The sequence below is a fragment of the Carcharodon carcharias genome, chromosome 12, assembly GCF_017639515.1.
Source record: "Carcharodon carcharias isolate sCarCar2 chromosome 12, sCarCar2.pri, whole genome shotgun sequence".
Taxonomy (NCBI): domain Eukaryota; kingdom Metazoa; phylum Chordata; class Chondrichthyes; order Lamniformes; family Lamnidae; genus Carcharodon; species Carcharodon carcharias.
In genome coordinates, this window is record NC_054478.1 from 114,760,761 (window position 1) to 114,785,456 (window position 24,696).

At 45.8% G+C, this 24,696-nt stretch overlaps 1 protein-coding gene across 1 annotated transcript in view; it reads left to right on the forward strand.

Moving 5' to 3' along the window:
• The window catches only part of LOC121284720 (protein unc-80 homolog), a 542,332-nt gene that overhangs the window by 315,296 nt on the left and 202,340 nt on the right, over nt 1-24,696 (forward strand). Inside the window, exons 32-34 of the mRNA XM_041200272.1 lie at nt 2,785-2,923; nt 16,114-16,295; nt 18,171-18,302. Coding sequence (XP_041056206.1) covers nt 2,785-2,923; nt 16,114-16,295; nt 18,171-18,302 — 453 coding nt within the window. The remainder of the gene's footprint in view (nt 1-2,784; nt 2,924-16,113; nt 16,296-18,170; nt 18,303-24,696) is intronic.

Below are 24,696 nucleotides of genomic sequence, written 5' to 3' on the forward strand. Positions count from 1 at the left end.
CAACAAGCTTTGAAAGTTGGCAAGAATAGGAGCAGTTTCATTTGATGCACAGAAAAAAAACATGAGAAGGACAAGATGGACAGTTAATGCAGTTTTAGATGTGTCAATCAAGAGATGACTTTCTTTCTCTGCGTGACAGGAAATTGTTGGTCCAAATTGTCTGTTTCTCTGCTGTAAATTCTTTGTAATTCATCTCATTATTTTTTTTTATGTGGTTAACAAGTAACTAATTGATTCTGAAATGCTTTGGCTGTTGCTGAGAATTGAAAGATGCTGTATGGATGTAAATTCTGTCTTTCACTTACTTATGGTGAGCTGCATATTGAGAGTAGAATCCTTTCTCGTAATGTAGGTATAGATGTTGAGCCAGAAGTACCTTTGGCTATGGGGGTGCAACTTCAACTGTTGGGAATGCTACCACTCTATTAACTTGAAGCAGCTTTTCATGTTGCTCCGTGTTGTCCAAGTGGAAGCAGATCACAAACAGAGCATTTGATCCTTTATAATCTTATGTAAAATCTTATTGATGTCTCCAGTGGCAGCTTCAAATGGCCTCGGCAGAGGAATTAATACCATTGGTGATCTTAAAAGCCACCAGGACAGTGATACTTTATGTGAGCTGTTAGTCACCTTATAGTAAGTGCATAGCTCTGTCATACCTTCCTTTAGAAAATGACACTTCTGTAGAAACTGCCCCTTGATCTCAAACCCCTGCCTGTGTACTCTGGTGCAGAGGCGTAATACTTTGCACATCTGGTGCAGTCTCAGTAGCTTAGTATTGCTCTTCATCCTCTTCTTCCAAGAAGCAAGTACAGAGAAGTTCCAATCGGGAAACATTGTACAAGGAGAGAGAAAGCCTCAGCCAAATACATGAATGTTGATGATGAAGAAACTAACAATAACAATACAAAATAAAAGCAATAAAATAACTGGGCAATAAGCTCTTAACTGCACCTGCAAAGATTTAGTTTTGGTGCCTTAAATTCTCTTGTGCCTTCACCATGGCACCTAGAGAATGCCTCATTTGCATTTGTTTACCAAAAATGACAATAGGAATTAGGATGGGGCTAAAGTGGTTAGACATTTGCCTTTCCTGAACCCAGGCCATTTACCACTGCTGATTAGTACTACTGGAACTTCAAGCTATTGTGTCAACAACAATGTGCATTTATATGGTACCTTTAATGAGGCAAAACACCCCAAGGCACTTAACAATAGCGTTATCAATAAAGACATATTGACATCAAGCCACCGAAGATGATACCAGGACAAAGGTTGGTCAAAGAGATAAATTTTGAAGAGCATCTTAAAGAAGGAGTGAGAGGTAGAGAGACAGAAGTTTAGGGAGAAATTCCAGAGCTTGGGGTCAAGATAGCTAAAAGCATGGCTTCCAATGGTAGAGCCACTAAAATGGGGGATGCACAAAATTGGGGGAGCACCGAGAGTTTGAAGAATTGTAGGGCTGGAGGAGCTCAGAGATAGGGCATTTGAAGGTAAGGATGAGCATTTTAAATTGAGGCAATGCCTGACCATGAGCCCTTCTAGGTCAGCAGGCACTGAGGTAATGAGTGAATGAGATTTGGCATGAGTAAAGGTATGGGAGCAAAGTTTTGGATAAGCAGGAGTAGGGTGGAAAATTACAGGCTGGCCAGGAGAATATTAGAAGAGACAAGTCCTGAGGTAACAAAATAATAGATGAGGGTTTCAGCAGCAGATCAGCTGAGGCAGGGGTCAGTGTTGGATGATGTTATGGTGGGGGTAGAGTGAAAAAGACACAACAAAGCCCACTATATTAACTTGCAGGATTCTGATCCACTGCCGGATTTTCCTGCTGCTAGTGGGTTCATTAATTTTGTCTATTCTGTCACATTGTTGGTAAATATTAATGTACATCTTATACTTCGCAGATTGTGACCAAGTACTGCATATATTGTATTGCATCATACTGAGTATTGTATGCATTGATCCCTGTGCAATTTTTTCATATGTAGTTAAGTAATTTAAAGTTACTGTAATGTATTATATGCCCCGATCTTGACTGGGGCAAGCTTTGTAGGCAAAGGAGAGGGGTGGGGGGGAATTTTGTTTGAGTTCCCCAAACTCCACAATATGTATTTTTTTCGAGCAGGTTGTCTGCAGGGATTGAATCTTCACGGGTTTATGGGGTGTGGTGGATAATCCTTGGGGTGGGGCAGTTAGCGATCCCTGGGAAGGTTCCAATCCCAGGGAAAGTTGCTGAATTGGGCGGGGGTGCCTGATCCAAAGGTGAGACTGATCTCCGATCATGAGAGGGTGAGCAAGGGTGATTCTGATCATTGATCCTGGGAGGCCTGGTCACAGTTGGGTGGTGGATGTGGGCAGGGGGAAAATAGGTGCCCTATGACAGACAGGGAAGAAGATAAGCTTGGAGGGCTAGTAGAACACATTCCTACTCCTCCTGGGCCACAAGAACTGCTGTAAAGGCCCCTTACCTTTTCCACAAAGCAGTTTTCGCCTCTTTTTAGATGCTGGATTTCCCAAAAACCACAAAACATGACTGCCCAGAGTTAAAACTGGAAGACAGGTTAAGTATGAGGCACATGGCCTCATTATAGTATTAAGAGGCCAGCCCCCATCTTCCGGCCTATTTCCTGCTTCCATTAAAACTGGGTTTGAGATTCTTTCAATTTTTAACAACCCACCTGGCTCCAACGCACTTGTCTTTTGTAGGTGAAATTACCTCCATTACAGCTGCAACATATTATAGGTTACATTTCATTTGATACTTTTCTTTCATGTTTGTAGGTGATGAGCCTTTCTCCTGCCCCATTATCTTTGTTGATCAAAGCTGCACCTATACTGACTGAAGACATGTATGGTGACATACAGCCTGCAGCTTGGGAACTTCTCCTCAGTGTGGATGAACACATGGCTGCAGCAGCTGGTAATATAAAATTAAGTGTGACACATAAGTACACTGTACTTCTCCTGCATCTAATTAAAGGTTTCAGGCAGATGCATTCCATCAGTTTAAAGAACCTGATGTTTGGCTGGTGATTAAGCTGTAGCATAGGGTCATTTATGGCACAGAAGGAGGCAATCAGCCCATCAAGTCCAAGAAGGCTCTTTATAGAGCAATCCAATCAATCCCATTGCCTGCTCTATCATGATAGCCCTGCAGGTGATAATGCTCCTGTCATGGAGATGCAGCGGATGCCCATTGTCCCTATGTTCCAGGAGGATGATGACGACATGCAGTGGGGATACTCCATAGTTTATGTGAATGTCTGACTCCTGTCTGGCTGATGGCACCTCATTTGCACTCTGTGAACAGGATAATATGGAGATGTGGCGGGGAAATTTTCACTTCTCATCCTAAGGTATCCTTCGCGAGCTGAACCAATCAGGACCACACTGTCAGTGGTCAGAGATGCTGATGAGATGGCGGGGCCAGCCATGCCTCAAAGGTGCTCACAGAGAGAATGATGGAACTCTGTGCTGCTGGCCCAGAGCATTCTGGCAGCAACAAAAAGCCCCGTTGACGTCCAGGTATAAGTGATGTGACCAGTGATGGTGAAGGCACACCATCAGTGTGCTGGGAAGGTTGCACAAAGCACAGGGAAGAGGCCATGGACTGAGACACCTGCCTTTATCTTCTGAAGGGACCAAGGTTTCACATCTGAGTGACACAAACACAGCTCATCAGGATAAGGAGCTAGAGGCAAGGAGACATTTTTGAAAGTTTATTAATAAAGTGAAAATTATGTGCAAACAATTGACACCCTTGCCCAGGTTGTGCAACTATACCTTCATTACTTTCCCAATCCTGATGCTACATCTTAGTGCTCCCATGACATCCACAGAGGAGTTGGAGGTAGTCTGCTGTCTGCTACGCCCTATCTACGATGACCTTGATGGGTGTCCTGTGGAGGGCTGAGACCTGGAGGGCCCTGGTCTGCTTTTGGTGTCCTGCTGTGTGGCAGGGGCACCCTCCTCAGCCTGTGGAGCTGGATTTGCAGGGCTACAGGAAGAGGAGATTCAGATGAACCTGGTAGATGGCCCTGTGGTGTGCACCTGCTGATTGTCCTCCCTATGAGTGCTCGAGGGCCCCTGGCTGACTCCTTGAGGAGAAGGGGAAGCTGGAATGAGATCGAGCTTCCCTGTACCAACCTCGTATTGACGCTGTTGGAGGCAAACTATGGTGTCAGCGATGGAGCTGAGCCCGCACAGCAGTGCAGGACGGATATCCTGGACTAAGGTCTCCATGGCGAGCGCCATCCTACCAGTGTTGACCTCACCACATTGCCATGCCAGCGTGATCACCTCAGACTGAAGGTGAATGGACTCCTTCATCGTGCCTTGCAATCTGAGGAGTGCAGTGGACATCCCTTCCTGATGTTCCTGAGCTCTTGCCTTTGCAGCTCCAACAACTGAGGTATCACCAAGTCAAGAGGCTCATCATCTGACTCTGACTCGGCAGATTTCTGGTTTCCAGCAGTCCTCCGAGTGCCCTGGGAAGTCCCTGCCTCTGCCTGCTGTTAATCAGACAGTGCAATGTGCTCTGGATGTGACCCTGTTGGCACTTCTGAATCCCAGTTGCACGCTTTTTGTGAGATAGCCAAGTTGGTACTATAGATAGAGTTGATCAGCAGACACTCCTTAGGTGGAACACATTCTGTTTATTTACAAGGTACTCAGCAGCTACATATGTGTGCTTCTATACCAAACCCTATCTCCATACTTCTGCTTCTAACTACAGACTACTGACTACAGAGATAGCCCACACTACTGTTCTATTGGTTACTCAAGATCATGTATCTTCCTTGATAACATCCTTCTTAAAGGTATACTACACATTACATAAAACCATAAGTGCCACAGACCCTGAGGCTACTTGAAAGCTTGGTCCCACCGAGGTGTGTGCCTCTGTGCTGGTGGGGGGTATGGGTGAACGCTGTGACGGGACTTCAGTGAGGGTTTCAGCAGAGTCCTCTTCTGAGGTGGCTTTGGGGCTTGATTGGAGGACCTGAGTTGTGGACTCCCTCGGCTATTTCCCAGATGTGCCTGTGAAAGCAGGGAAAGATAATTAGTGCATATCAGCGGCCTGAGAAACAAGATACATCACTCACAGCATGGTTATCTGATAAATGTTGCACTGCTGGAGCCTCATCAGTTTGAGCACCGCTGACCTCACTGTCAGCACAGGAATGGTCCAGCCCATCACTGGCCAGCTGCATGACTCACTTTCATAGTCCGTGAGGACCTTGATTTCAGGCATTCCTCCATCAGTCTGCGGTCTCTCCCTTTTGTTGTGTGCCAGCTTGTCCTGCATGAATACAGATGGAGAGAGTGTAAGCAGGACGCCTGCCGGGCCAGATGATAAGTATGCCTGGCATGTGAGGGTGGTGAGAGGTTCCATGGACTGGATGAGGACAATGAAGGTATATGCGAGAGAGTGAATGGTGATGTCCGTTGAACTGGAAGTGAGTGGGATCCCTATGGATGTGTGGTGGGTTTGTGATTGTGTGAGTTGGGAATGATGAGAAGAGTGACTTACCCTGGCAGAACAGAGGAGATCATTCATGCTCTTTAGGCATTGGGTGGTTGTCCTCTTTTTGCAGGGCATTGGCACTAACCACCGCTGCCACCACCTCACGAGCCAGATTGTTGATGTCGCAGCCCCGCTTGCAGCCATAGTAAGGGTAGAGGACATCACGGCCTCCACTGCGTCCAAAAGGCATCCCAGGGACTCATCACTAAATCCGGGGGGCTGCAGTCTTCTTGACTTTTTGGGCCGTATCTTCTGTGCAATATCCTGGGCTGGAAGCACTGAGATGTATGCACACAGCTGCACTTTACATATGGCGTCCAGCATGTGGAAGCGGTGAGGTAATGGCTTGGCGGACCATTCAGACTCCGCCTGCTAGTGAAACGGTGTGTTTCTTGGGAATGCCTGATTAATGAGGCGGGATTGGGACAATACAGCGTGAAAAGCCGCTGTTGTGGCTAGCAGGTAAAACGTTCTTTTTCCCGCCCACTATTGCACTTAATGCAAACCTAGGACGATTCCATACGTAGTCACAGAGTAGACAATTCTGCATGTGATAATTTTAATATTGCCATTCATTTTTTGAGCACTTGTTTTATTCAGCTTGATTTGTTGTCAGGAAGAGCTAAGACGTAATATTGTTTAAGTGTAAAAACTGTTGATCTATTCAATATATTAAATGTAGAAAGCATTGATATTAGTACACTGTGAGAAATGAGCAGTGGTTTTGCATGTAATATTTAAAACTCAATAAATTCCCGATCACAGCTGGTCCATCAGCATTTTGCTGCATGCCACCTGATCATGATCCTCACCTGTCTCTGCAACAGAACTTGTCTGCAGCCTCACCCTCCACAGAGCTGGTGAATGAACCATCCTTTTTTACTAGCCTGGCTGTAGCCCACTTGTGCCCAGATGACTCACTACGTACTGACCACAAGCCTATCCTAGCCTCCAAAGCATGTGTGGTGCCATTATCTGAGATAGTGATTGTGTTTCAGATCAAATGGCAAGGCCCCTTCATCATTGCTCTGAGGTTGCTCTCTCTCTCCCCTTGGCCTCTGAGGCAACAGTAATTGTGTGTTTGAAGCTGGAAATCAGAAGAGGAATGTTGATATGATGGAAGGGCTGTAGGGTGTAAAGCAAGAGGTTCATGGTCACACCATCAGCAGCTTGCACTTCATGCCAGATAGCAGAATGGGTGTACTCTGACTTTAGAAGGGCATAAGGTAGGAATACTGTCATCCTCAATGTTCTCATCAATTCCAAATGCCACAGACTCTGTCACAGCAGCTTCATGATGCAGACAACCATATGGTATGGCTCAGAAGACACAGGCATCCTTGTCCAATTATGCTCCTGCTCTGCTCGCTCCTATTTTGTGCCACCTTGTCCTGCAAGAGAGAGGGCAGAATGTCAGTGATGGTGTTGCATTGTGTGTGGCTGATGTCCCTGCAACAGTTGAATAGCTGGAGGTGTGAGGCTGGCAGCACTGGGAACTGTGTGATGGCGAGGAAGAATATCTGAATGTTAGATCTGAGTCCTGAGTGCCAGGAACCGATGCTGGGTGAGTGTTGGGGTTGTGCTGGGTAGGAAATGTCAATGCATTCTCCTTGACCACCTGCTTGAGGTCATTAAACTTCCTATACCACTTCTGCCAGTTCTTCAGGCCAAGACATAAACATGTGACTTCCCTGGCAACCCATTCCTGCTCCTGCTCCCTTCTGAAGGTGATCCTTGAGAGCCTCCTTGTAGATGTGGGACCTTGGGATCTTTCCTTAGCCTCCTTATTTAAGGAAGGATGTAAATGTGACAGAGGTGGTTCAGAGGAGGTTTGCTAGATCGAAACCTGGAATGAGTGGGTTGCCTTGTGAGGAATGGTTAGACCAACTGGGCTTGTTTCCATAGGAATTTAGAAGAGTGAGAGGTGGCTTGATTGAAATATATAAGATCCTGAACGGTGTTGACAAGGTGGATGTGGAAAGGATGGTTCCTCTTTAGATGAGTCCAGAACTAGGGGGCACTGTTTTAAAATTAGAGATCGCCCTTTTAGGACAGAGATGAGGAGAATTGTTTTCTCTGGTGGTTGTCCTTCTTTGGAACTCTCTGCTTCAGAAGGCAGTGGAGGCAGTGTCATCGAATATTTTTAAGGCAGAGCTAGATTCTTGTTAGGCAAGGGAATCAAAGATTATCGGGGGCATAGATGGGAATGTGGAAATCAAAACACAAGAAGATCTTAATGAATGGTGGAAAAGGCTCAAGGGGCCGAATGGCCTACTGTTCCTATTTTGCATGGTTCGTATGTTTCCTCCTACCCACATCACCATTAATGCCTCCACCACCCATTCTGTCATCCGACAACTCTCTCTTTATCTTGGCATTCATTTTGCCATCATTTACTTGCAGCACCGTTCTTAAGTGCAGCTTCCCCTTAAAGGGACAGCCTGCTTTTTTTATTCATTCACAGGATGTGAATATCACTGTCAACACCAGCATTTATTTTCTATTGCTAATGGCACTTGAGGAGCTAGTGGTGAGCTGCCTTCTTGAATTGTTGCAGTCAGGAGGGTGTTCCAGGATTTTGATCCAGCGACAGTGAAGGAACAGGAATTATTTGCAAGCCAGGATGATGTGCGACTTGGAGGGCGCTTTCAGATGGTAATCTTCACATGTGTCTTTGCCTATCTTTTCTAGGCAGTAGAGATAGTGGGTTTTGAAGGTGTCATTGAAGGAGCCTTGGCAAGTTGCTGCAGTGCATCTTGTAGATGTACACAGTGGTGCCACTATGCATCGGTGGTGGAGAGAGTGAATGTTTAAAGTTGTAGGTGAGTTGCCGATCAAGCAGGCTGTTTTGTCTTGGATGTTGTCAAGCTTCTTGAATGTTATTAGACCTGCACTTACCCAGGCAAGCGGAAAGTATTCCATCATACTCTTGATTTGTCCCTTGCAGATGGTGAACAGGCTTTGGAGAGTGAGATGGTGAGTTATTTGCTGCAGAATTCCCAGCCATTGCTCTACTCTTCGAACCACAATATTTATGTGGCTGACCCAGTTAAGTTTCTGGTCAATGGTAACCCCCAAGATGTTGGTAGTGGGCAATTCAGTGATGGTAAGGCCATTGAATGTTAAGGCAAGCTGGTTAGATTCTCTCTTGTTGGAGAAGGTCATTGACAGGCATTTTTGTGGTGCAAATGTTTTAGCAACCCAATCCTGAATGGTCAGGTCTTGTTGCATGTAGGCACAAAACTATTTCACTTTCTAAGGAGTTGCAAATGGAACTGAACACTGTGCAATGATCAGTGAACATCACCACTTCTGTCCTTATGATGAAGGGAAGGTTTTTATTGAAGCTGCTGAAGATTATTTGGCTTCAGACATTGCCCTGAGGAACTCATGCAACAATGCCCTTGGGTTGAGATGAATGGCCTCCACCAACCATAACCTCTTGTGCTAGATATCACTCCAACCAATGGTGAGTTTTCTCCCCAATTTCCATTGACTTCAATTTTACTAGGGTGTCTTGATGCCACACTCAGTCAAATGCTGCCTTGAAGTCAAGGGCAGTCACTCTCACCTCACCTTTGGAATTGAGCTCTTTTGTCCACGTTTGGAGCAAGGCTGCAATAATGACTGGTACCGCATGGTCCTGTTAGAAGAGCAGGCTGTCTGCATCATGTAGTCTCTGAACTATGCTACTCAGACCCCCATTGATTGCAGTGGCAGCTGACATTGTTAAGAAGAAGACAACAGCATGGGGACCTGCTGGGCTCAACATTATGCATATGAGATGGATACACCAAATTTACATCCTTCCTACCTTGATCGGAGTGCGGAGAGTAGACCAGTCTACTATGCCTCTAGGTCACCAACAGAAACAGAACAATGATGTGCCGTGATAGAAAAAGAAGCATTGGCAGCAGCTTGGACATGCAAAAATTTTCAGATTGTTATGGGATTGCATTTCAAAATCAAAACAGACCATAAGTCACTAGTCACCCTTTTGAACATGAAAGAAATTGTGAAGATGCTGCCCAGAATCCAGCAGTTTAGGCTAAGAATGATGAGATATGACTCTATTGCAGAGTATGTGCAAGGGAAGTATCAAACAATGGTGGACACATTATCACAAATAGTATCAGAAGGACCTAAACATGAGGATTTGCACTTCATCGAGGAGGTTGAAGCATATCATCCTTAATCACTCAGCACTTACCAGCTACTGTAAAAAAAAAATCTGCAGGAAATAAAACAAGCCCAGCAACAAGATGAAAAATGTCTCGAAGACCAAGAATTTCCTCTGGAAGGATGGCCGACCTACATCCCCACTAATCTGATACTATGGCAGAATTTTAAACAGCGCAAACAACTCGCTGTCATTAATGGATTTTTAGTCTTCAATGGAAGATTATCATACTGAGAGCACTTTGACTTGATGTTCCTCAAAGTCTTCACCAAGGTCATCTAGGAATAGCAAAATGTCGTGCGAGAGCACAGCAATCAGTCTGATGGCCAGGCATTACTCGATCTGTAGAAGAAATAATTTCTAACTGTCTTACGTGTGTTGTAAACTGCCAAGAACAAAAAGAACCTACTGTCACTGGTTCAAAAGCCTGGAACTCTCTCCCTAACAGCACTGTGGGTGTACCTATACCACAGGGACTGCAGCGGATCAAGAAGGCAGCTCACCACCACCCTCTCAAGGGCAGTTAGGGATGGGCAATAAATGCTGGCCCAGCCAGCAACACTTACAGCCCTTGAATGATTTTTTAAAAATTGCCTTCTACTTTTCCATCAACACTGTGGGAGCACCTGGGAATGGGTTTATTTGAATTTAAGCAGATATCTTCCTTCTTGTCAATGATTGTTACTCACAGTGTATTGAAGTGAACAGATCGCTTAGTATCAAAGCAGAAGCAGTCACCCAGCCCTTCAAGAGAATTTATGCAACAAATGGCATCCCAGACATCGTAATGTCTGACAATGGGAGAATTATTCTACAATTTTGAAAACCAAAATGGCTTCATTCATGTAACCAGTTCACCTCGCTATCCTCAAGTGAATGGACAAGCTGAGAGAAGGGTACAAACAGTCAAACATTTATTGAAGAAAAGCAAATATCTTAATCTGAGTTGTCGAACCTCACTACTACAAACAGTTTCTCACCATCAGAGTTACTAATGGGTAGGAGATTGAGAGCATAGCTTCCATCTCTAGAACAAAAACTCAAACCCAATATCAACATGAATGGCCATGAGAGGATTAATCTTTAATTAATTAAGCATGGATTAATCAGGGATAGCATGGATTTGTTAAGGGAAGGTCGTGTTTGACAAATTTGATCGTATGTTTTGAAGAGGTAACCAGGAATGTTGATGAGGGTAATGCATTTGATGTGGTCTACATGGACTTTAGCAAGGCTTTTGATAAGGTCCCTCATGGCAGGCTGGTCAAGAAAGTAAGTGTCCATGGGATCCAAGGCAAAGTGGCATGTTGGATCCAAAAGTGGCTGAGAGGCAGGAAGCAGAGACTGATAGTGGAGGGATGTTTCTGTGACTGGAAGTCTGTTTCCAGTGCGGTTCCAAAAGGCTCGCTCCTGGAGCTCTTGCTGTTTGTGTACATAAGTGATTTGGACTTAAATGTAGATGATCAAGAAGTTCGTGAATTAAGTGAAAGTTGGTAGGGTGGAAAATAGGAAGATAGCCATAAACTGCATGAGGTCAGGTGGGCAGAGCAGTGGCGAATGGAATTCACCCAGGATAAGTATGAGGTAATGCACTTGGGGAGGGCTAACAAGGCAGGGGATTACATTATGAAGGGTAGGATCCTGGAAAGTACTGGAGATCAGAGGGACCTTGGCGTGTATATCCACAGATCCCTAAGGGTAGCAGGGCAAGTAGATAAGTTGGTTAAGAAGGATACTTGTATTTCATGCCTCAGCTAATAAAAGCAAGAGCAAGGAAGTTATGCAGGAACTGTATAAAACACTGGTTAAGCCATAACTGGAGTTCTGCTTACCACATTTTGGGAAGGATGTAATTGCACTGGAGAGGATGCAGAGGAGATTTACCAGGATGCTGCCTGGGCTGGAGAGTCTGAGCTATGAGGAAAGGCTGGGGTTGTTTTCCTAGGAGCAGCGAAGGTTGAGAGGGGACCTGATAGAGGTGTATAAGATTATGCAGGGCATAGGTAGGGTGGATAGGAAGGCACTTTTTCCATTAGTAGAGGGGTCAATAACTAGGGGCCATAGATGTAATGTAAGAGGTAGAAGGCTAAGAGGAGAGTTGAGGAGATATTTTTTGATCCAGAGGGTGGTGGGAGTCTGGAACTCACTGCCTGAAAGAGTGGTTGAGTCAGAAACTCTCGTAACATTTAAGAAATATTTAGGTGTTCTCTTGTGTTGCCATAGCCTCCAGGGCTATGGGCCAAGCGCTGGAAAATGGGATTAGTGTTGTCAGATCTTTGTTGACTAGCTGGACACAATGGGCCGAATGGCCTCCTTTTGTGCTGTAAACATTTATGAGAATGTTACTTGCCACTTGTCAGTCCAAGCCTGAACATTGTCCAGGTCTTGCTGTATTTGGACATGGACTGCTTCAGCACCTGAGGAGTCGCGAATGGTGCTGAACATGGTGCAATCATCAGCGAACATCCCCACTTCTGACCATACAATGGAAGGAATGTCATTGATGAAGTAGCTGAAGATGGTTGGGCCCAGGACACTACCCTGAGGAACTCCTGCAATGATGTCCTGGAGCTGAGCTGACTGACCTCCAACAACCAGAACCATCTTCCTTTGTGCTAGATATGACTACAGCCAGTGGAGAGATTTCCCCTGATTCCCATTGACTCCAGTTTTGCGAGGGCTCCTTGATGCCACACTTTGTCAAATGCTGCCTTGATGTCAAGGGCAGTCATTCTCATCTCACCTCGGGAGTTCAGCTCTGTTGTTTATGTTTGAACCATGCTTGAGGTCAGGAGCTGAGTGGCCCTGGCGGAACCCAAACTGGGCATCATTGAGCATGTTATTGCTAAGCAAGTGCAGCTTGATAGCGCTGTTGATGACCTCTTCCATTACTTTACTAATGCTCAAGATTTGAAGGGGGGCAGTAATTGTCTAGGTTGGATTTGTCCTGCTTTTAGTGTACAGGACATAACCTGGGCAATTTTCCACATAGCCGGGTAGATGCCAGTGTTATAGCGGTACTGGAACAGCTTGGCTAGGGGCGCAGCAAGTTCTGGAGCACAAGTCTTCAGTACTATTGCCGGAATATTGTCAGGGTCCATAGCCTTTGCACTATCCAGTGCCTTCAGCTGTGTCTTGATATCATGTGGAGTGAATCAAATTGGCTGAAGACTGGCATCTGTGATGATGGGGACCTCTGGAGGAGGCCAAGATAGATCATCCACTCAGCACTTCTGGCTGAAGATTGTAACAAATGCTTCAGCCTTATCTTTTGCACTGATGCGCTAGGCTCCTCCATCATTGAGGATGGGGATATTTGTGGAGCCTCCTCCTCCAGTGAGTTGTTTAATTGTCCACCACCATTCATGACTGGATGTGGCAAGACTGCAGAGCTTAGATCTGATCCGTTGGTTGTAGGATCGCTTAGCTCTATCTATTGCTTGCTTATGCTGTTTGGCACACAGGTAGTCCTGTGTTACAGCTTCACACCTCATTTTTAGGTGTGCCTAGTGTTGCTCCTAGCATGCCCTCCTGCACTCTTCATTGAACCAGGGTTGATCTCCTGGCTTGGTAGTATTGGTAGAGTGGGGAATATGCTGGGCCATGAAGTTACAGGTTGTGTTTGAGTACAATTCTGATGTTGCTGATGGCACACAGCGTTTCATGGATGCCCAGTCTTGAGTTGTCACATCTGTTCGAAATCTATCCCATCTAGCACGATGATAGTGTGACACAACACAATGGAGGGTATGCTCAATATGAAGGCGGGACTTCATCTCCACAAGGACTGTGCGGTGGCCACTCCTACTGATACTGTCGTGGACAGATGTATCTGTGGCAGGCAGGTTGGTGAGGATGAGGTCAAGTATGTTTTTCCCTCTTGTTGGTTCCTTCACCAACTGTCGCAGACCCAGTCTAGCAGCTATGTCCTTTAGGACTCGGCCAGTTCGGTCAGTAGTGGTGCTACCGAGCCACTTTCGGTGATGGACATTGAAGTCCCCCACCCGGAGTACATTCTGCGCCCTTGCCACCCTCTGTGCTTCCTCCCAAGTGGTATTCAACATGGGGGAGCACTAATTTGTCAGCTGAGGGAGGGCATTAGGTGGTAATCAGCAGGAGGTTTCCTTGCCCATGTTTGGTCTGATGCCATGAGACTTCATGGGGTCCGGAGTCGATGTTGGGGACACCCAGGGCAACCTGACTGTATACCACTGTGCTGCCACCTCTGCTGGGTCTATCCTGCCGGTGGGACAGGACATACCCAGGGTTGGTGATGGTGGTGTCTGGGACATTATCTGTAAGGTATGTTTCCATGAGGATGACTATGTCAGGCTGTTTCTTGACTAGTTTGTGAGACAGCTCTCCCAATTTTGGTACTAGCCCCCAGATGTTAGTAGGGAGGACTTTGCAGGGTCGATTAGGGCTGAGATTGCCATTGTTGTTTCCGGTGCCAATGTCAATGCCGGGTAGTCTATTCAGTTTCATTCCTTTTTTGTGAATTTGTTGCGGTTTGTTACAACTGAGTGGCTTGTTAGGACATTTCAGAGGGCATTAAGAATCAACAACATTGCTGTGGGTCTAGAGTCACGTGTAAGCCAGACTATCTGCCGTGGCGGGATTCGAACCCGGTCCCCAGAGCATTACCCTGGGTCTCTGGATTACTAGTCCAGTGACAATACCACCAAGCCATCGGAATGGAAATGGTATAGCATAGATACACTAGGGATGGAATTGTAAATTTATGTCCCCCTGGGAGCAGGCTGGCAGGTGGGGGAAGGTGTAAAATCGGGTGCCATGGGGGTGGCATCTTGCCTGTAGCCTACACATCTTTACCAGTATTTTATCAGCAATGGGGTTGAGGCATTGGCCGGCCCGGTCACCTTTGGGTCAAAGGAGGCCCTTAAGTGACCAATTAAATGCCACTTGAAGGCCTCCATTCATTGCTGTTATTTTACCACCACTGGGGGTTGATGCCAGAGATGCATTGTCCTCATGTCTTCAAGGTTTTGAAAGATTAGCAAATAGGGAAAAGACAACAGGAGTAGCAAAAGGTTCCAATGATCAGAAAGAAAAGTAATATTGGAAAAATACTTTTTACACAGAGGATGGGTAGAATTTGGAATTGGAGCAAAACCCTTGAATTCTTTTAAAAAGAATTAAATAGTTGATGGGATGAGGGGACTATTAACGAGTAAGGAAACTGTGATAATCTGAGGTGATTTGTGTGGAAAAGAACGGAATTAATGAGTTGAATGGCATGATTTTTGTTTCTGTAAAGGCACCAGGTGCTTCTAAAAGGGAAGGAAAATCACAGTGTTGTTTTGTGCACCATCTAGTGGATGCTTTAGAGGCCTAATGAAAAGACATCCATTTCCGCTCCAGTTGATGCACAACACTCTTTAAGAAAAGTAAAAATGCAAATACAACATTTCTTGATGGCTGGATACAATCAGTGAATGTTACTGAAGCGTGCTTTATTGATAAAGTTTACAAAAACATGCAAAACTTAAATATCATTATTGCACCATTTTTCTTAACTTGAATTCAAAACTGGACATATTAAAATTGACATGAGATTTTTAATTGAGAGCCTAGTTTGACCAACAGTTATGTAATTCAGTACTCAATCGTATTCAATTTTACCTATGGTCTGCATCGGCATAAAGCTATTTTTTTTCATCTGAACAAGCTCTTATGAATTTATTTATTTCTTTTGACTATGTTTAAGTAATTATTTGGAGAGGGCTAGATGGTTAGCGGTGGTTCAGAATAATTCCTGTTCTGGATGAGGTAGACTTGGGATCTGCCTCCTCATCCTACTTCTGAAAGTGGAAGGCAATGGCAAACTGCCACTGATAAAACAGCTAAGGAGAAATGACTCAGGGTGAAGCATCAGCAGACAATGAGCCAAGGACCTGCACACATAGAATGGAATGGAAGTAATTATTTGTAAGTATTATAAGGTGTCAGCATTTGATTATTTTTACCTCTGAGTCAGGAATTTGCGTTCATGTCTCACTCCAGAAACATGGGCATGTAATATGGGCTGACATTTCAACGCAGTACTAAGGGAGTGTTGTGCTGTGAGAAGTTGTCTTTCAGATGAGATGTTAAACTATGTCCCTGCCTGCCCCTTAAGTTGCACATAAAAGATCCCAAGGCATTATTTTGAAAAACAGGGAAATTCTCCCTGGTATCCTGGCCAATGTTTACCCCACAGATGATCTAGTAATTTATCTCATTAATCATTTGGGATCTCGCTATGCACAAATTGGCTGCCATGTTCTGTTCTTTACAACAGTAATTGCCTTTCAAAAAGTATTTCATTATTTGCAAAGCACTTTAGTCTGCTGATATCGTGAAAAGAGATGTATAAATGTAAAATATTTCTTTTTTCTGACAGCGGCCATGTTTCTATTATGTGCGGTTAAAGTTCCTGATGCTGTGTCAGATATGGTAATGTCTGAATTTCACCATCCAGAGGCAGTACAACGTATCAATGCTGTTGTGAAATTTAACACACTCTGGAGATTCAGGTACCAGGTCTGGCCACGTATGGAAGAAGGCGCCCAACAGATTTTTAAGGTAGCCTTTAAAGGATTAAATCTAACTTCTCCTTTGACTCCACTCACTTTCTCCGTTGCAATGGGAGCCCATGTGGTTCCTAACTATGCCTGCCTTCATGGGATATATGGAGCATTTTGTGTTCCAATCCTACTTAAAACCCTCTCCCACCTCTTTTTCTGGTACACTGATGGCTATATCAGTGCCCTTTCCTGCTCTTGCCCCAAATTTCACCAATTTTGCTTCCAACTTTCATCCTTCCTTTGCCATCACACGCTCCACCTCAAACTCTCCCCTTCCCTTCCTTAACTTCTTCACCTCCATTTCTGGGAATAGGCTGTTGACTATTATTTCTTGTAAACCCATCAATTCCCACAGTTACCTTGACCATATTTCTTCACACCCCACTTCCTGTAAGGACTCTATTCCTTTCTCCCAGTTTCTCCATCTCTATTGCCCCTTTATATATCAATAATAATAAGAAGAACTGCAGCAAAAACAGGGACATTACCAATGTGGAGGAGTTTCGTGAGGATGTGCAGGAACAGATGGTCAGTGATCTTGGGTCTGCAAGACAGAAAAAAGCCTGTTCCACATTGACACTGTAGATGAAATGAAAGATCTGCTCCAAAATAAAGGATTACTGAAGCCACTGTGAATTGACTTCATTCTACAATATGTCTTCCTTTTTCCTGAACCAAGGATTCCCTTCCACTGTGGTTGACAGGACCATCGAGTGTGTCTATTGCATTTCCCACAGTTTTGCTCTCAACCTTTTCCCTCCCTCCTAAAACCATGATGAGGTTCCCCTTGTCCTTAGCTTCTAACCAGCATCCTCTGCATTCAATGGGTCATGCTCTGCCATTTCCCCGCCCTTTTCCTTCAGCATTCCAAAGGGACTGGAACAGTCAGTGATACCCTAGTCCACTCCTCAGTTATCCCCTACAATGTCCTCCCCTTCCAATGGTATTTTTGTGTGCAAGAGCAGGAGAAGAAACATGTGCCCATTTACCTCATCCCTTTTTGCCATCCATGGCCCCAAACACTCCTTCCAGGTGAAATTACTTATACTTCTTTTAACTTAGGTACTGTTTTCACTACTCATGATGAGGTTTTCTCGACACTCAGGAGACCAAACACAGATTGACTGATTACTTTGCACAATGCCTCTTTTCAGTCTGCTAGCTTGACCCTGAGCTTCCAGTCACTTTTCAATTTAATTCTCTGCCCCACTGCCATGCTGAGCTCTCAGTCCTCATACTACTACCCACTGCCTAATTTTATTTTAATTTATTCATGGGATGTGGGCGTCATTGGCTAGAGCAGCATTTATTGCCCACCCCTAATTGCCCTTGAGAAAGTGGTAATGAGCTGCCTTTTTGAACCGCTGCAGTCCATGTGGTATAGGTGTACGCACTGTGAGGCTCAATGGCAGCTGAAAGAATAGCACCTCATCTTTTGATTAGGCTCTTTGCAACCTCCAGGCTCAACACTGAATTCAATAATTTCAGATTATATCCATTGCTCCCATTTTTTTGGACAGCAACTGTTGGTATGACTCTGCTGTTGCTATTTACACTTCCTCTAGACCCATCTTTTGTTTCTTGTCCCATTACCATTCCCTTTTGCCTTGCATCCATTCCTTTATCTATCATCTTTCATGATTTCCAAGGACATAGATACTTGTATCTCAGAAAAGCATTGGAAAAGTGGCCATAATTATTTGAATATTCGTACTTCTAGCTATTTGATCAATGTCTGTGCATACTTCAATACGTTGGATGTAATGTGTAATTATTTTGCAGAGACACAGTTATTTTGTCTCTTTCATAAATATACAGGTTAAAAAATTTTACTCTCTTTTATTTTAACAATGATTTCTTGCTTTTTTTTAAGATTCCACCTCCAAGTATAAACTTCACCTTACCTTCTCCAATTTTGGGCATGCCATCCATTCCGATGTTTGATCCCCCTTGGGTTCCCCAGAGCACTGGGCGTGTACAGGATCCAATCAGTGAAGATCAGTCTGTAAGTGTTAGCTAAGCTAAGCTCTGGTAAACTATGTTTTTTTGAAAATAAATTCTCCGCTTTATTTTTTGTTACTACTTTCCAGTCAATGCTCTGAAGCAGTAAAGGCAGCCCATTGTACGAAGCAATAAATAGTAAAAATTATTGTATATGTTTGAAAGCTTTGCTTAAGTGGAATGGTCGGTTATCAGCTGTTCATTGCTAAGTATCTTGTATCATGTGCAGGAAGAGGGATAACTTTGAGTTTGTGCCCTGAGTGTGGAGTCTTGCTCATTGGGAGTGCATATCAGAATTTCTAGCATGCTCTGCCTACAATTTTCCAACTTAAAATAATTTTATTTTGATTTACCTTCCATATTACGAGAATGAAGTAATCCTGAGAATTAGAAGATAGAAACAAAGGGCAGAATTTTGCCGTCGGCGAGCAGGGGGCGGGCCCACTCGTCTCCGTGTAAAATGATGCGGGATAACATCTGGCAGAACCCCCGACGTCATCCCGCCCCATTTAAATTTTCAGGAAGGTGGTGGGGCAGCAAAATCAGCTGTGCACCCACCAACCTATCAATGGCCAATTGAGGTCATTGACAGGATCATGTGACCAATTAAAGGACCTGTCCGTCCAACCTTAAGATTGGTGGGCAGGCCAGGAGCCCTGGCAGCAAATAGAGAAAATATGAAACCTCATCCACCGGTGGGATGAGGTTTCATGCAGTGTTTTCAAGTTTTAATAAAGTTATTCTGTAAACTATGAACTATGTGACATTGTCACATGAGGGAACATGTAACGGATTTTTCTATTCTCAATTTTTAATATTTTTAAAAGTGGAAGCGATCTCCCTGAGGCTGCATTTAGCCTCAGGGAGAGGTGTGCTCTTTCTTGCGCATGCGCGAAAGAGCACACTCTCGCTTTTAGGGAATCCACCCCTGCCTGCACAGGAAGCGCACAGCGCTTCTCGCTGGACATCAGGCTGGGCGGGCCCTAATTGGCCCGCCCACGTAAAATGGTGGAGCGGCCCGCTTCGATGCCGGGGATCGGCTCCCTGCCTGCCGGAGATTGGGTCGGGCTCGCCCGCCTGACAGGCAGAAAATTCTGCCCAAAATGTTTGGGAGTCAAGTATTTTTATGCAGAAATAGAAGTAAATGGTTTTAAAATTTGAAGAAAAGCTAAATACTGCGGATGCTGGAAATCTGAAACAAAAACAAAAATAAAAATAAAAATAGCTGGAAAAACTCAGCAGGTCGGACAGCATCTCTAGGAGAGGAATACAGTTAACGTTTTGAGTCCGTATGACTCTTCATCAGAAATAAGGAAATATAGAAATGAGGTCAATTTAAGCTGGTTGAGGGGTGGGACAGGTAGAGCTGGATAGAGGAGGCAAAGAAGAGATTGCCAAAGATGTCATAGACAAAAGGACAAAGGGGTGTTGACAGTGGTGATATTATCTAAGGAATGTGCTAATGGTGACATTAAGAGTAGAAAGCAAGATGAGCAAGTGACAGATGGCCCGAATGGGGGTGGGGTAGGGGGAAGGGATCGAAATAGGCTAAAAGGTGGGGATGAAACAATGGATGGAAATAAATTTTAAAATAATAATAGAAATAGGTGGGAAAATATATATACATATATTAAAAAGATATATATAAATAACTAGAAAAAAGCGGGATCGGAAAGGGGTGAGGATAGAGGAGAGAGTTCATGATCTGAAGTTGATGAACTCAATGTTAAGTGCGGAAGGCTGTAAAGTGCCTAATCAGAAGATGAGGTGCTGTTCCTCCAGTTTGCTGTTCCACTGGAACATTGTAGCAGGTCAAGGACAGAATTGTGGGCATGAGAGTAAGGTGGTGTGTTGAAATGGCAAGCGACGGGGATCTCTGGGTCATGCTTGCGGACAGACCGAAGGTGTTCCTCAAAGTAGTCACCCAGTCTGCGTTTGGTCTCTCCAATGTAGAGGAGACCGCATTGGGAGCAGCGAATGCACTAGACTAAATTGAGCGATGTGCAAGTGAAATGCTGCTTCACTTGAAAGGAGTGTTTGGGCCCTTGGACGGTGAGGAGAGGGGTAGGAGAGGGGAAGTAAAGGGGCAGGTGTTGCACCTTCTGTGGTTGCATGGGAAAGTACCGTGGGAGGGGGTTGAGGTCTAGGGGGTGTGGACCAGGGTGTCCCAGAGGGAACGGTCCCTACAGAATGCTGACGGTGGGGGGTGAAGGGAAGATATGTTTGGTGGTGGCATCATGCTGCAGTTGGCGGAAATGGCAGAGGATGATCCTTTGAATGCGGAGGCTGGTGGGGTGATAAGTGAGGACAAGGGGGACCCTATCATGGTTCTGGGAGGGAGAGGAAGGTGTGAGGGCAGATGTGCGGGAGATGGGCTGGACACGGTTGAGGGCCCTGTCAAGCACCATGTGTGGAAAACCTCGGTTAAGGAAGAAGGAAGACATGTCAAAAGAGCTGTTTTGGAAAGTGGCATCATCAGAACAGATGCGACAGAGGTGAAGGAACTGAGAGAATGGGATGGAGTCCTTACAGGAAGCAGGGTGTGAGGAGCTGTAGTCGAGGTAGCTGTGGGTGTTGGTAGGCTTGTAATGAATATTGGTGGAAAGTCTATCACCAGAGAGGTCAAGGAAGGGAAGGGAAGTGTCAGTGATGGACTATGTGAAAATGATGGAGGGGTAGAAGTTGGAAGCAAAATTAATCAATTTTTCCAGGTCCCGACGAGAGCATGAAGTGGCACTGAAGCAGTCATCGATGTACCAGAGAAAGAGTTGTGGGAGGAAGCTGGAGTAGGACTGGAACAAGGAATGTTCCACATACCCCATAAAGAGATAGGCATAACTGGGGCCCCATGCAGCCCATTTCAGGTGATAGACTGTCCACCAATATTCATTACAAGCCTACCGACTCCCACAGCTACCTCAACTACAGCTCCTCAAACCCTTCTTCCTGTAAGGACTCCATCCCATCCTCTCAGGTCCTTCGCCTCCGTCGCATCTGTTCTGATGATGCCACTTTCCAAAACAGTTCTTCTGACATGTCTTCCTTCTTCCTTAATCGAAGTTTTCCACCCACAGTGGTCGACAGGGCCCTTAACCGTATCCGGCCCATCTGCCACCATCCATCCTCACACCTTCCTTTCCCTCCCAGAACCATGATAGGGTCCCCCTTGTCCTCACTTATCACCCCACCAGCCTCGGCATTCAAAGGATCATCCTCCGCCATTTCCGCCAACTCCAGCATGATGCCACCACCAAAAACATCTTCCATTCACCCCCCCATCGGCATTCCATAGGGACCATTCCCTCCGGGACACCCTGGTCCACTCCTCCATCACCCCCTACACCTCAAGCCCCTCCCACGGCACCTTCCCATGCAACCGCAGAAGGTGCAATGTCTGCTCCTTTTCTTCCCCCCTCCTCACCGTCCAAGGGCCCAAACACTCCTTTCAAGTGAAGCACATTTCACTTGCACTTCCCTCAATTTCGTCTACTGCATTTGCTGCTCCCAATGCGGTCTCCTCTACATTGGAGAGAACAAATGCAGACTGGGTGATCGCTTAGCGGAACACCTTCAGTCTGTCTGCAAGCATGACCCAGACCCCTCTACACAAAACGTTTCTCGGACTGCTGTTCCCGTCACATTCTGAGATCCACACTCAGTGCCATGTGCCGCCATATGAACACACTCGACCTCTCCCTCCAGCAGCACCGCCTTACCCTTTTTCAAAACTGCGCGTACCCCCAGTTTCATTTTATTCTTCGTCTCATCTGACGCCTCAACAAGAAACTTTTTCTCTTTCTCTCAAGTGCTAAGGAACGGAAGCTCCAACAACTCATCGACACCAACACCCATCTAGGACCCTCCACCCCTGCCTGTCCCTCCGTCCCCACCCTTTCTTCCAATCCCAGCCCCAACCATGTATTCACTATACCCCCTTACCTTCCCCTCTCCGATGCTGAACGTTCAGTGCTCAGCAAAGGACTTAGTTTCATACCCTTACACCCTCACCTCAATGAATTTTGGGCTCGGCACGATGCTGAACTCTTCTTCCGCCGTCTTCGTCTCCGGGCTCATTTCTTTGGGCAGGAGTCCTCTCCCAGTTCAACAGATCCTTTCACCCAGCTCCAATATTCTCCCTCCACCTGGACCCCTCCCTCTGGATTCTTACCTTCTCTTTGTCTTTTCATTGAGAACTGTCGGCGCAACATTAGTCGTCTCAATTTCTCTGCTCCTCTCACCCATTCTAATCTCTCTCTCTCTGAACTTACTGCACTCCATTCTCTCAGGTCCAACCCTGACATTGTCATCAAACCCACTGACAAGGGTGGTGCTTTTGTTGTCTGGCGCACTGACCTCTACCTCGCGGAGGCTGAGCATCAACTCGCGGACACTTTCTCCTACCTCTCCCTGGACCATGACCCCACCACTGAACATCAAGCCATTGTTTCCAGGACTGTCACTGACCTCATCTCCTCTGGGGATCTTCCTCCCACAGCTTCCAACCTGATAGTCGCCCAACCTCGGACGGCCCGCTTCTACCTCCTACCCAAAATCCACAAACAGAACTGTCCCGGTAGACCGATCGTGTCAGCTTGCTCCTGCCCCACAGAACTCATATCTCGTTATCTTGACTCCCTTCTCTCTCCCCTTGTCCAGTCCCTTCCCACCTACATCCATGATTCCTCTGACACCTTACGTCATATCAACAATTTCCAGTTCCCTGGCCCCAACCGCTTCCTCTTCACTATGGACGTCCAATCCCTCTACACCTCCATCCCCCACCAGGATGGTCTGAGGGCCCTTAGCTTCTTCCTCGAACAGAGGCCCGAACAATCCCCATCCACCACTACTCTCCTCCGTCTGGCTGAACTTGTTCTCACACTGAACAATTTCTCCTTCAACTCCTCTCACTTCCTCCAAATAAAAGGTGTGGCTATGGATACCCGCATGGGCCCCAGCTATGCCTGTCTCTTTATGGGGTATGTGGAACATTCCTTGTTCCAGTCCTACTCCAGCCCCCTTCCACAACTCTTTCTCCGGTACATCGATGACTACTTCGGTGCTGCTTCATGCTCTTGTCGGGACTTGGAAAAATTTATTAATTTTGCTTCCAATCTCCACCCCTCCATCATTTTCACGTGGTCCATCTCTGACACTTCCCTTCCCTTCCTTGACCTCTCTGTCTCAATCTCTGGTGATAGACTGTCCACCAATATCCATTACAAGCCTACCGACTCCCACAGCTACCTTGACTACAGCTCCTCACACCCCGCTTCCTGTAAGGACTCCATCCCATTCGCTCAGTTCCTTCGCCTCCGTTGCATCTGTTCCGATGATGCTACCTTCAAAAACAGTTCCTCTGACATGTCCTCCTTCTTCCTTAACCGAGGTTTTCCACCCACAGTCGTTGACAGGGCCCTCAACCGTGTCCGGCCCATCTCCCGTGCATCCGCCCTCACGCCTTCTCCTCCCTCCCAGAAACATGATAGGGTCCCCCTTGTCCTCACATCACCCCACCAGCCTTCGTATTCAAAGGATCATCCTCCGCCATTTCCGCCAACTCCAGCATGATGCCACCACCAAACACATCTTCCCTTCAGCCCCCCCTGTCGGCATTCCGTAGGAATCGTTCCCTCCGGCACACCCTGGTCCACTCCTCCATCACCCCCTACTCCTCAACCCCCACCTATGGCACCTCCCCATGCCCACGCAAAAGATGCAACACCTGCCCCTTCACTTCCTGCGGTCTGTCTGCAAGAATGACCCAAACCTCCCTGTCGCTTGCCATTTTAACACTCCACCCTGCTCTCTTGCCCACATGTCTGTCCTTGGCTTGCTGCATTGTTCCAGTGAAGCCCAACGCAAATTGGAGGTACAACACCTCATCTTCCGACTAGGCACTTTACAGCCTTCCGGACTGAATATTGAATTCAACAACTTTAGGTCCTGAACTCCCTCCTCCATCCCCACCCCCTTTCTGTTTCTTCCCCCTTCCTTTTGTTTTTTCCAATAAATTATATAGATTTTTCTTTCCCCACCTATTTCCATTATTTTTAAATATTTTTAAATCTTTTATGCTCCCCCCACCCCCACTAGAGCTATACCTTGAGTGCCCTACCATCCATTCTCAATTAGCACATTCGTTTAGATATATATCACCAACTTCAACACCTATGTGAGTTGACGTTTTGAGTCCTCATGACCCTTGTCGAAGGGTCATGAGGACTCGAAACGTCAACTCTTTTCTTCTTCGCCGATGCTGCCAGGCCTGCTGAGTTTTTCCAGGTAATTCTGTTTTTGTTTTGGATTTCCAGCATCTGCAGTTTTTTGTTTTTATCAACACCTATGTGTTCTTTTGTTCTGTTGTCTGTGACATCTTTTGATGATCTGCTTCTATC